Here is a 13,965-nt window from a genome sequence, read left to right on the forward strand (position 1 = left end):
AACAGATTAATTTTTTCCTGTTATATAGTGTTTTAATAACCCCATATTGTTGTGAGGGGGGGTGGGTGGGATTGCTGGTGAATGTATCTGCCTGTATGGGTGGGCTTTCTATAGAACAGAGAAAACCAAGGATCCATTAGGCTGGTGAGTGATTAGAGTGTCTAAGAAAGGGAGGCTGTTGTTTTCCCTCTTTATCCAAGGTGAACAGGACTCTGGGGGTGTTGGTTGTTTAAGTGTGTTAAGAAGTGGAGTGTATCTGAGCCATGTGGCCAAATAGCAAACACATCATCCACATAACGAAGCCAAATAGTGGGTTTTTGTGGGGCAGAGTTTAAGGCTTTCTCTTCAAAAGTCTCCATAAAGAAGTTGGCCAAAGGTGGGGAAAGTGGTGAAAAATATGACCTGACTTCTTGTTACAGACCATATAAAAAGTTGGCATCCCTTATTCGCTCTACCAAAGACCAACCACTTCCCTACCTACCTAGGGTATACCAGGTCCCTTGCAGCTGTAAACTGTCCTACTTTGGCCAAACAGGCAGGACAACAAATGTCAGAACATAAAGACTACATCCGGTTTCACCAGTACAGCCACTCTGGGTTTGCAGACCATGCTCTAGATACCTGCCACAGAAAACGTTGGAAGAAAGCCAACGTAATACACCACAGCAAGTTTAAGTATGAAAGATTATTCATAGAATCAGCCCCAGCTCTAAAAAATGTTCCAAACCTCAACAAATTCGGGTGCATGAGACTGCCCCAAATTTGGGAGACTTACATCATAAGAACATCAGCCCAACGGCCAAGACAACCCAATATAGCCTGCTAGGGGGCACCATTAGGACTTTAGGAACAATAATAGTTTCTTATCTTCTGTCTCATTTGCTTTTTGTAGTGCTTGCGTGCATGTGCCATATTTGTATGTTCCCATGAAGATGGCAATGTGACATTGCCGAAATATAGCAAGTATTTATTAAAGTTTCTTTTAATTTATATTCCAATATACGTTGTAAATTCCTTAAATAATTTAATAGTCATGTGTTGCCAATGTATAAGCCTTTCTACGAGAATTCCTCCATCAAGAAAAGAAATTAAGTGCGATTTTATGCTTTGAAAAAGTATTCAAAAGCAATAGTAGAAAATAGCCAGGAGGAATGCAGTTATTCACACACAGGACTGTATTGAAGGCAGAAAGAGAAATGTGGAAAATGCAGACAGAATGGATATTCAACCACAAATGCTCTAAACATACGTGACTACACTGTACAATTAAAAAGGCCTGGTCAGAAGGTTGAATTCTGTACAACTGGAATAGAGTTTTCATAATACTCAGCTATCAAAGAGAGAAATCTGCATGAAAATTACAGAGTAACTTTCTATACATTTATAGAAAGCAAACTAGGGAAGTGAACACAGTCCAAACAGAGGTTATCTGGATCAGAATAATTTCTTTATAATAAAAAGCTAAGAAATTCACGACAATATAAACAACAGAAAATATATTTAAGTTTTGTAGATAAGAATGGCATATGATAAAATGCCACGAGAAAGCTTATTAAAACACTGCAGTTGCAAAATGAAAATGGCACACTATGCAGATCAATATATATACACACACACAATTATACAGTGTGAATTCTCCAACAGTAAACACCATTACTATAAGAAACTGCTGAAGTCCCAACAAGTATAACTACAATGGCATGCTAAAAGAAATTTCTTAAAGCAAAACTACCCACTAACAACTATTCCAGTGATCAATGCAAGTTGCCTATAGTTGGAGCTGACTGTGCAGTTATGACTAAACATTCCGAATTGAAAATTTAATGGTGAAATCAAAAAGTGCATGCTATCCTAACTGTTATTCAACATCTGTAAGGATTAAAAACAAAGTAATGCAGTAGTCTTGAACACCTAAGCCAAATTGAATAACCGCTGTTAACAGAGTTTATATGAAAATCAGCAACAGACAACTATGAAAATGGCCACACATGTGCCAGCCAGATTGGTTGAGTGCTTTGCACATCTGCTCTGCAACCAACAGGCTGGAAGTTTGAATCCAGACTTGGACAAGGATGTCTGTTTTAGGTGGGAGGTGAATTTTATCACCCAATAAGACCACAGTCCTGCTTAAAGTTTCATGTTTGGTCTCTGGACTAGGTAAAATATATAAAAAGGGAAAAAATCCTTAGTCCACCATGGTATGAATGTATTACAGGTTTTTACAAAAACCTTTTGCGGGTGAGATCTACATAAAAATGTATATAGAATTAGAGAGAAATTAGTCACAATAACACACTAGAAGTATAGAATTGTCTTCAAACTCATTTTAATGTATGATTGTGTCAAAGTTGAATTAGAAATAGAACATCTGTTGCAGGCTAGAGATCACAGATATAGAGTTCTGATAAAAATGAGGAGAGTAAACATATTGTATCAATGGCAAAATCATATTAAAAACTGAGATGTTAGAAAGGAACTTAATCTTATTAGTATTTGAGAATGTGTGTGCTGAGCTAAATCTACAGTGGTACGATACACTTAAACAGAATAGGAGAGGAAGGGTTAGCAGAACAAATACTTGTTGACAGGATGGCCAGAAAAAGACCATGAGGAAGACTAATATACAGACAGATTGATACAGTTCATAGCATTTTAAAAGAGAAATACAAGATTGGACAATGTTGGTATGCCAACAAATAGCTTGGGAAGAAAACTGTTGATAGGAAGCTAGTAATATAAACTTAGTCAATACTATCATAATAACCTGTATATCCCTTGATGCTGAGATTTTCAAATGCTAGGGAAGATTTTTTTTAAAAATAAAAATGCAAACATCCCTGGAAATTAGCAATACTTCAGGATTTTCATAAACAATTTTCACACAGCAAAATTTTATATAAGAGGATCTGTTGCATTTGACAGAAATGACATGCCTAAAATCGTAGGCTTATGAAAAGAAATAAACAAAAGCACTTTACAACTAAGTTTCTTGAAGTACAAATTCTTTGTAAATTAGAAACAAGGCTTGAATAAAACACAAATGACACTCATTTGTGCAGCTAATTTCATGCAAATATATATTCCACAGAAGTGAAAAGAATGAATGATAACCCTATTGTAGAAGGATGGTGCAAAGACGTGTATCCTACAATCGACCAATCAGTATCTCTGGAGTGGCTGAGAAGATTTTGGAAAAGTTAGTAGGAGCTTGTATGCAGAAATGTGTTGACACAAAATCTATACTTTACAATAAACACCATGAGTTTACTAATGGAAGGTCATGTTTGAGCAACTTGCACACATTTTATAATAACATTACTGTTGAACTAGACAAGGAGAATGAATATACCATGACACTTTTAGATTTTGCTAAGGCAAAATACAGCATGTCGTATAATTTAGAGAATATGGGATTGGATTATAAAATATTAGCTTGTCTAAGAGGATGGATGGCTGACATATCAAAAAGTGGTATATGGGAATCTGAGTGCTTTATTTAAGATGACTAGTAGCGTATACCACAGGGATTAATCCTTAGTCCACTGTTTTATTCAATTTTTACATTAACGAGATCAAGAAGGATTTGACAGGTGACATCCAGTTATTTGAAGGTGATCCAAGGATAGTCAGGGTAATCAGGAATGTAGTATTTGCAGAATGACTTCAATAGGCTGGAATTGTAGGCACGTGAAAGTGGCTATCAGTCAAATGTTAATAAATGCAAAGTCATGCACTTTGGTGTAATGAGATATCCAATGTCATATTATGTTGTTGGGATCAGGATTGTGGAATACAGATTATGAAGAGCAGGTGATATGACTGAGACAAACTTCTGAAAGGGTTATACAGGATACCAATAGATGGAATTTTACATTTTATGGAGAATGGGGGAAGAGATCAAGAGGGTATCCACAGAAGTTTAGAATGACTGCAGTGAAGAAGAGTGTGGGAGCTAGATTTTTATCTCATAGAGTAGTATACAATTGGAATGTATTGCCTTTAGAGGTTTTGAGTTCATGTAGTGTGGATGAGGGGAAAAAGAAAAAAAAAGTATGACTGCTGGTGTAGGTGATATGCGGTCTCCTTCAATGAGTCCAGGATCCCTTGGAGGTCTCTCTTAATAATATTTCCAAATAGTTCACTAATAAATTACAGCTAAAAGTTCTCCCCTCCTCATATTCCATGTCACTTCAAAGGTAGTTTAACTTCCTAAAAAAAAAAAATACTTACTGTCTGTTCTGTCACAGTGACTGAAGTAGGTGTATTTGCAGGCTGAATATAATACATAGGTTGTCCCTGAGGATTGAGGTATTGTGGCTGTCCAGGAATATATGGAGGGGGCATGTTAGTTTGAGGTAATGGAATAGGAGGAGGAAGATTAGTCTGAGGAGGAATTGGAGGAGGGACAGAAGTTTGTGGTGGAACAGGAGGTGGAATTGAGATATGAGGTTGCGGTGGAATGGGTGGTGGCAGAGATACTTGAGGCGGTCCAATTACAGTGGGAAGAGGAACTCCAGGAGGTGGCATTGGTCCAGGTGGTGGCGGTGCCATGAAAGGAGGAGGCATCTATGAAAAAAAAAAAAAAGTAATATATTACATTTTTGACATATACATGCATATTAACTAATATAGATATCCAAAAAGTTATGTAATTAATGTCAAAAAAACCACTGCATTAGCATCTGTGACTATAATGTACTATGTCAAAAGGTACAATAAGTTAAGGAACTGGCATATCTGATGAAAAAAAAAACAAATCTGAAAATAGTAGATTAAATATGTAGTTCTAAGATTTATATCCTTGTAAAAATATTAATTTCTTATAAAATTTAAAAACATTGGATATATCATATGTCACCCAAAATCTGCAAGATGACTATGGTCTACATGAAGCTAAGCAATAACAACTTCTGCCCTGTAAACCATGCAAAGACTACTAGACTGCCAAAGTTTAATTCCGGGCCTAGTTTGGCATAGCTTATTGTTATTCTCTCTATACAATAATGTTTGACACTTGTTGAAAGTTTTTCCTCTTGGTTAGAATGTATATTATACTTGATAATAAATTTTATATATTCTTGACCAAAATTAACACACATGAACCACAGTAGTAGGTTTTTTTATTACGTAAATATTTCGTCCTAGGTATCTTAGGACATCATCAGTACAGTACAACAATACTAGGAATGACACAAAGGGTAGGGTACGTAAGTACAATGGAATCCAAATTGCATGCAGTGGCGCGTTGCGGCCTGAACTTAAATTAGATTAAATTAAATTAAAATGAAATTACAGTTAAGTTATTTTTACACACTTTTGTATGACAATTTCTCATACTTTAGGGATGGCAAGAACATCATTGTGGTTTAGATTTGGTCTGTGAAGTAAGGGCTTCACCACTTTCTTTATATAAGCATTCATATTTGTATGAAGATCTGTGTAGGAGTTTTGTCTTTTCCCAGTGGATCTTGTGGTTAGGGTTTTCAACTCCATGTTGAGCGAGGCCTGATTTCTGTGGTTTGATGAGGCGAATATGGTCTTGATGTTCCAAAATGCGTTTAAAAACTGATCTGTCTGTCCATAATAAGAGAGTTTACAGGAGCATGGAACCTCGTATACACCAGGTAGTAGCATAGGTGAAAGTTTGTCTTTGGGCGAAGGTAACAGGTTGTGGATCTGGTTGATGGGTTTGTAGGTGGCAGTAAGATTGTATTTCTTTATAATTTTCTAGAGCCTTTGATATAAGGTATGGGAATCCTATGGGCTTGTTCTTGTCTAGGTTGATGTGTTTGATGTAGTTGATGTTGTTTATATATTCTTGTTTTAATCCTATACCCAAGTATAAGTGTGAAGGTAACTTTCTGACTAATCTATTCATAATATAGAGACTGCTGACTTTACATCGATTGCCTTAGTATCCCACAATACAAAAGCATTATGGGAAAGATCACATTAATGGAGTTAGATCCAAGAAGATACCATGATTAAATATACAGGTAACATCCGTATAACACGGTTGGTAGGTTCCTAAAAAATGCCGTGTTATACGAAGCAAAGAACTAGTACAAAAGTTAGGTTCCAAAAGTTTAAAAACTATACTATTTTCTTTTTATGAGTAAGAGAAATGTATGTTTATCAAAACAATAATTGATCAAAAGTATTACATATTAATATCATTACATAATGTTTTCTTCGTCATCAATGCTAAGCACCATTAAACAAGGGTGTTTTCTTTTTGGCAAAATATCCTCCTCTTCTGAGCTTTCTTCAGCAGCATCTTGAGTTCTATGCTCTACTTTTTGCAAAAAAATCTGTTATTTTCAATTGTTTGCTTTCAGCTGAGAGATCTTTATAAATTTCGTTGTATGGAGCTAAGCACTTGTGAAGTTCTCTCTTAAATTTTGTGCTTCTTACAGTGGAAGGATCTTCATTTAAAAAATATAACACCAATTGTTTGGCTAAGTCTAGGCCTTTCTTTATGCTTTTTAGGGTAAAATGTTTAACTTCATCGTTTCTATCTGTGCTATCATCCTCTGAATTAATTTGGTTTATCCCAGATGCCATTTCCACCAAATTTGATTCATCAGTCTCTTCTGCCACCAGTAATTCTTGAATATCTTCGACCTTCATATTGTCAAAACCTTCCCCTCCTAGAGACTTAGCAAGTTCTATTATTGTCCATTCTATTTTCTGCTGGCTCAATTAGATTTTCACTTTGAACTGACTTTGGCCATATATTTTCCCAACAGGCATTTAACGCTGTCAGTTTTATTTCTTTGATGGATGAAGTAATGAGATTAATACAGTCCAAAATTGTAAAACGTTTCCATGTCTCCATGACTTTGATAGATTTGTCGTCGACTTTATTCAAAACCCATTACAACGATTTCCTGATGTAATTAGTTTTAAATGTAGCTATAATTCTCTGATCTAACGGTTGAAGTAATGAACTTGTATTTGGTAGTAAGAAAATTATTTTGACATTTGGGTGATTCAAATCTTTCAGATGGCTGGGTGCATTATCCAATATCAGTAGAACTTAAAAATCTAGATTTTTCTGCTTTAAGTAGTTTTCCACACTTGGTACAAAACAGTTTAGAAACTATTTTTTAAATAAACCAGTAGTTACCCAAGCTTTCTTATTTTTCTTTCTTTGCTCTCCAATATACCGGTAAAGCATTTTTATTTAGGTTTTTCATTGCACGAGGATTGAGAGATTTATAAAATAGCATGGGTTTTACCATGTGATCGCCTGAAGCGTTATTGCACATAAGTAATGCTACACGGTCTTTTGATGCTTTAAAACCTTGTACAACTTTTTCATTTTTTGAAATAAACGTTTTCTTGGGCATTTTTTTCCACCAATGGCTCATCTCGTCGGCATCAAAAACCTGATATGATGTATATCCACCCTGTTCAATAATTTTTTGCAATTCCTTTGGATAAGTTTTGGCAGCTTCATTATCAGCTGATGCACTTTCCCCTTGTATTTTTATGTTTTGTAATGAAAAGCATTTTCTAAAACGGCTGAACAAACCCTCTGCTAGCAATAAAGTCGGGGTTAATAGCAGATTCTCCATTTTCTTTTAAGTAGTTGTAAATTTTTAAAGCTTTATGTTTAATAACATTGGTGTCCAGTGGGATCTGTTTTTTTTGAGCAGTCATCAATCCAAATACTAAGATCTTTTCCCATTTTTTTCAAGTATTGGTGCTCTGGGACAAGCTGTCAATATTTGCAGAGATAGAACAACCTGCAGCAATGGAAGCTCTAATTTTCTGTATGGTCCTTCATTTAAATCCAAGGTTTTTGCAACATATGATATTTTCCCCCCTTTTTAAGACGATCCAAAATATGTATTTTTAATTCTAGTGAGATGAAATGTCTTTTAAGAGGTACTTTTTTACTTCCAACAGACATTGGATATAAATTAATTTACAAAAAAGAAATATTTAACATTTCTTTAAAAAAGGTTCAATAATACATACAAAGAAGAAAACAGCGAAAGTCTTAAAATATGTTTAATACTCCATGAACAAAATGAATTTAAAATGCTAATAAATTCCAAAATTCTGTACACAAATCTCACACGACATACATGCTCAAATGAAAAATATCGAATGAGATGGTGCTTGCTCTTAAAAGTTCTCATCACATCCCGTGTTGCACGGGGATTTCCCCAATTCTCGAACCGTGTTGTAGGAATGCTGTGTTATATGGGATTACCTGTATTTAACTATGGTACCTTCTTATACTTTCCATATACCTTTTTTTCACATAGTAGAAAAAAAGGCATATCACATTATTAGATATTCTGGATAAGAGATAGTTATCAAAAGTTTTATCAGTTGGTTACAATGTATATTATACTTGACAAGAAATTATATTCTTGTTTTAATGCTATGCTCATGTGTAAGCATAAGTGTGAAGCAACTTCATGACTAGTATATAGAAGCTGTTGACATCCCATGCTTTGGCAAATATAATTATACATTATAAACAAATGGTAATAAAACTTTCCACTATTTCTCACCCAGTGGATTTAAAAATAAGATGATACACATGACTTCTGCATTTATTTAACCTTGGTATCTTCTTGGGACTGGCTCCCACTGATGAGAACTTCAATAAAGGTTGAAACTGGTTTTGGCAATAACTCTTCTTATAATGATTTACATTAAGGAATACTAATGAAATTGATGCAAGGTCAACAGCATCTATATACCAACAGAAACCTAATCATTAAGTTACTTTATGCTTAGGCATAGGATTAAAAGAACATAATTTCTTGTCAGTTATATCACACAAGATTTAACACTGAGTTATAAATTTTTATTTTATAATCTATCCAGAGAGAGAGAGAGAGAGAGAGAGAGAGAGGGAGAGTGAGAGAGAGAGGGAGGGAGGGAGGAGTGTGTGTGTGTGTGTGTGTGTGTGTGTGTGTGTGTGTGTGTGTGTGTGTAACTGCTATGATAACTGGTCAACAGCATCTATATACCAACAGAAACCTAATCATTAAGTTACTTTATGCTTAGGCATAGGATTAAAAGAACATAATTTCTTGTCAGTTATATCACACAAGATTTAACACTGAGTTATAAATTTTTATTTTATAATCTATCCAGAGAGAGAGAGAGAGAGAGAGAGGGAGAGTGAGAGAGAGAGGGAGGGAGGGAGGAGTGTGTGTGTGTGTGTGTGTGTGTGTGTGTGTGTGTGTGTAACTGCTATGATAACTCGTAAGCTGATTCTGTTGTCTATTTCTATATTTAATTTACCATCTTCACGAAAAATCGTGCCTAAGTAGCTGAAATGTTTTACTTGTTCAACAGGTTCTCCATTCACAACACAGTTGACATTTTCAATGATTCTGCCTATTTTCATTGTCTTTGTCTTGTTATTGCAGACCTTCATACCATATCTATTACAACAGTTATTCAATTTAGTCAGAGAATCTTGCAGACTTGTAGTGGATTTATTTAGAAGGATAACATCATCCGCATAAAGCAAAGAGCTGACATTAACATCTCCAATTTTGATATCATGTTTAATACCACTTTCCTTCATAATGTGATCAGTATAGATAATGAATAACAGAGGGGGACAATGCACATCCTTGTCTCACACCAGATTTAACATTAAACCATCTTCCTGTACTTCCTTCAATTCTAACTGCTGACTTACAACTCAAATAAAGACTAAGTATTGCTTGATATAATGCCCCACTGACACCATACAACTGTAATGTTTTGAACAGCTTCTCTCTTGGCATCTTGTCATATGCTTTTTCCAGATCTACAAAACTTAAATATAGATCTTTGTTATATTCCCATGATTTCTCAAATATTTGTCATAAAGTGAAAATATGATCCTGACAGCCTGTATTTGCCCTGAATCCGGCTTGTTCTTCACCAAGTTTTCCTTCCACAATCCTTCTCAACCGTTCCTCAAGTATACTGGCATAATTCTTACCAGGAACACTTAGTGGAGAAATACCTCTAATTTTCACATTCAGTTTTATTTCCCTTTTTATGTATGGGTACTATGAGTACCAGAAACACTTATGTTTAATATTTGATTGTAAAATTTCTGGCTAGGTTTCACAGCCATTGTCAATACAGTTATAGGAAAACTCAACAAAGAATAATTTAATTGGAAGCATGTGATATTATGTGCAATATCAGCTGCAGGAGAATAGCTCCATCTGCATTAATGGATATTCAAAATATAAACAAAATTTAATTATAATTACGGAAGACATGAATGGTGAGTACTGGTTAATATAATTTTCCAAAACTGAGAAAGTTTTAGGCAATTGTTTTTGTTCAGATTCGGGTTGTGAATGTGTGCTTCTCAGCTTACTTTGTTGAGTCTTTCTAGAACAATGTAACTTTTGTGTAACACTTTGGTTTTGTTCCACTGAATTCTGTGTTTTGTAGATAAAGCATGGATTTGTTGGGGTCATTAAGAGAAATGTATTCCTGGTGTTCTTCCAGACAATTTGTGCAGATCGACCAGTTTGTCCATAATAACATAAGCCACAAGAGTAGGGGATTCTATAAACTCCAGGATAAGACAGAGAAGGATATTTGTCTTCTGGTGAGATAAGGAATGTATTAAGTTTGCAAACTGAACAGAAAGCAACTTGTACATTAATCTGTCGAAGTAATCTTTTATTTTTTCAGAAATTCAGAAACACATGGAATACAAATTCTGATAATTTCTTCTTGAGGATTAGGATGAGAGCCATAATTATTGATTATTTCTTTGATAGATTACGCATTATAACCATTTGCATTAAAGGTAGTTCTGATAATAAACAGTTCTTTGTTTAAAAGAGAATTTGTGGAACAAATTTTATGAGCTCTATCAACTAAGGATTTGATTACACCATATTTCTGACAAGGTGATGATGAGAGTTAGAATCAATGTATTTACCAGCATGAGTTGGTTTTCTATATATTGAGAACTGCAAACTGCCATTCGGTTGACATAGAATGAGAACATTAAGAAAAGGAAGACAATTGTTGTCTTCTACTTCTAGGGTAAATTGAATTAATTTTTCTAAGAAATTTATGAAGATCAAATATAATCAGTAACATCATTTTCCATCTTATCACCATTATTTGTTGCCTCGTCACCTAACAGACACTCACTTTTAAAACACTTAATACATACTCTCTCTCCAGTTTCAATTTCCTTCCACATATTCTTTAATTTTCTCAACACATCATTTTGCATACATTGTACTGAATAATATCCTGCAAATTCGAATTGCCTATTCAGACAGCAAATTGCAGTATAATAATAGTAGTAGTAGTGGAAAAAGGATCCTCACATATACTGGATTACTAATGAACTAAAAACTCATGGAGACAAAAGAAAAACTATATAATAAGCTTAGGAAGAATCCCTACCATTTAATGTTTGAAAATTAATATAAAAATTTTGCTAAATGTTTCAAGGATCAAGTATAAAAAGAAAACTACCTCCCAATACATGAAATGCATGAATGATAAAAGTAATGAAAAGAGGTTGTTAAACACGATAATTGTCAATATAAAGAAGAAAACATGAATTCCCATATGGCAATCATATCACTGCTGTATTAAACCAAATGATTAATTATAATAATCACTTTAGTACGGTGGTTGTGATTATGATCCTACAGATAGGACAAAGTATGTGAGTCATCTCCTGTGGACAAAAAATTCAACGTATCTGTATGCAGTAAACAAGTAAGGAATGTAGAAATCAGATTTAAAAAAAAAAAAAAAAAGGATGTGATAATATAAAGGTCAAAAACTCATTAAGTGTATAAATAAATCTTTTGAACATGGGAAAATTATACAATACTTAAAGTTTGCATCAATTCTACATTATTTCACAGAGATAACAGCAACAAAATCAGAAATTATAGACTAATGATATGAATGTCATTGTGAATTGTTATGAATTCTGGTGAAAAAGGTGGAAATTTACTCTTTGGGTTCAGACTTCTTGAGTATGTAAGTTACCCACTGGACCAGGTAGACTGTAGATGTAAGCAGGGCTCCAGAAATCCACTTACCACAGGAGAATTAACAAAGAAACAAGTGGCAATTAAATTTTCATTATTGTTCTAAATATATTATTTTCTTCAAATAATTTACACAATCCCTCCCCCTTCCCATTTTAAACATTATCTCATTCACTGTGAAGTTATTTGATCACAGGTGGCTGACAACAAATTTATTAAGGAAGATTTATTTATAGAGAGTTGGAAACAAAACTTCTGGTTCTGAAATCCTTAATTCAAAAACTATAGCATTCCCTTTTAAAGAATCACAAAAGTCATAACATAAACCAGTCATCTTCAATTTCTTCTGTTATTTTATATCCTAAGGTTCAGAGCTTTACTTTTCTTTCTATATGAAAGGCTATGAAAATCGAACAGTCACTAAAAACTCAATCTCCCACATCCCCCCCCAACAGTTGTTCTGTCATCACTGTCATAACATAATAATTGATAATATATTAATAATAGCATTTTAAACTCACATTAAAGGAAAGCATATTTCTGTATAATTTTATGTATAGTGAGGAGAGCAGGTGCTACTCATGATATATGAATTGTGTCCAGTTAGGGTAGAAATTCATGAAAGCAATAATGTCCCATGTAGTAGTAATTTTGCAGCTATTTGGTGTGCAGTCGAGGATAACAGGATTAAATACACCTGGTCATCGCTTATGCGACTTACGACCACAAAAAAAAAATAATAATAAAAAATAAATTAATTAATTAATAATAAATCAGGCAGCTGTACGTACGATAACTATCTCTCACATACACTCAGTCGCTTTCAAGCATCTGTTGCATGTGGTGTATTAATTAAAATTCTACTGAAATACTACCCATAAAATGTCTAGTAAAAGGAAAATGCCTTCATTTACAGATACGCCAGCTAAGAAGTCAAGGAAAACTATTGATTTAGAGTGTAAAATGAAAGTTATCCAGAAGTATGAAGGCAGAAAGAAAGTGAATACGATAGCACGTGATGTGAAGTTATCACATTCCACGGTGTTTACAGTACAGTATGTTACAGTATTATTTTTCACATTATGTACAATATATATAATTATAAATTTAAAAGATTATAAAAATAAATTATAAAGATGATAAAAAGATTAGAAAGGTTAAAGAATACTGTTAATAAATATATGGCTGACATACGACCAGTCAACAAGAACGGGAGTCGGCCGTAAGTCGACGACCAAGTGTATATGGTGGAACATTGCTACAGAACTGGTAGTTCAGCTGCTGCTGATGATGAAATGCATCACCAAATTAGCCTGATGGGTATTAAACGAGTGATAATTATGGGTGACTTTAATGATCAAACATTGATTGGGTAGAAGAGAATCTCCTGATAAGAATGAAGCAGAATTTCTTGAGCTGTTACAAGACAACTTTCTCAAGCAGCATGTGAAAGAAGGAACTCGAAATCAAAGAGTGTTAGATTTGATCATAGCATCAGAAGGTATCTCAGTTAAGAATGTGACTATTTTGCCACCGGTTAGTGATTCATGCTGTACTGTCCTGGGGAGTAGCTAACTATATAGACGTTCCAATTAAGAAAGGTTACATGCAGAAAAGCAAGGCTGTGAATTATGACTAACTTGGGAGAATACTATAGTATTCTCCAAAAGAAGCTTAACTGAGGTATCTGAATGTTCATAAGCTCAAACAACAAATAGGTAACAGTGAAATTAAGACAATGATGTGGAAGGAATATCATGAGATAAGAATGACAGGAGTTATGAAATATAATAAAACACAGGATAGAAAAGCTACAAGTATTGTATGGAAAGCTAAATCGAAACATGAAAAGAAATTGGATGTGCAGACTAAAGGCACCCAAATGAATGTGGAAGAATAACTTTAATGAATATAAATGGTACCCTTGTGTAAGCAGATTAGAGCTTCATAA

General features: G+C 34.2%; 1 protein-coding gene across 2 annotated transcripts in view; it reads right to left on the reverse strand.

The window, feature by feature from the left end:
* Window positions 1-13,965, reverse strand: part of Set2 (SET domain containing 2) — a 552,532-nt gene that overhangs the window by 76,002 nt on the left and 462,565 nt on the right. For both annotated transcript variants that reach the window (XM_090414077.1, XM_090414085.1), the window contains one exon: window positions 4,231-4,566. In XM_090414077.1, coding sequence (XP_090270203.1) covers window positions 4,231-4,566 — 336 coding nt within the window. The remainder of the gene's footprint in view (window positions 1-4,230; window positions 4,567-13,965) is intronic.

This window comes from Typopeltis vanoorti, chromosome 2 (genome assembly GCF_054136105.1).
Source record: "Typopeltis vanoorti isolate ZY-2024b chromosome 2, IOZ_Tvanoo_1.0, whole genome shotgun sequence".
Classification (NCBI taxonomy): domain Eukaryota; kingdom Metazoa; phylum Arthropoda; class Arachnida; order Uropygi; family Thelyphonidae; genus Typopeltis; species Typopeltis vanoorti.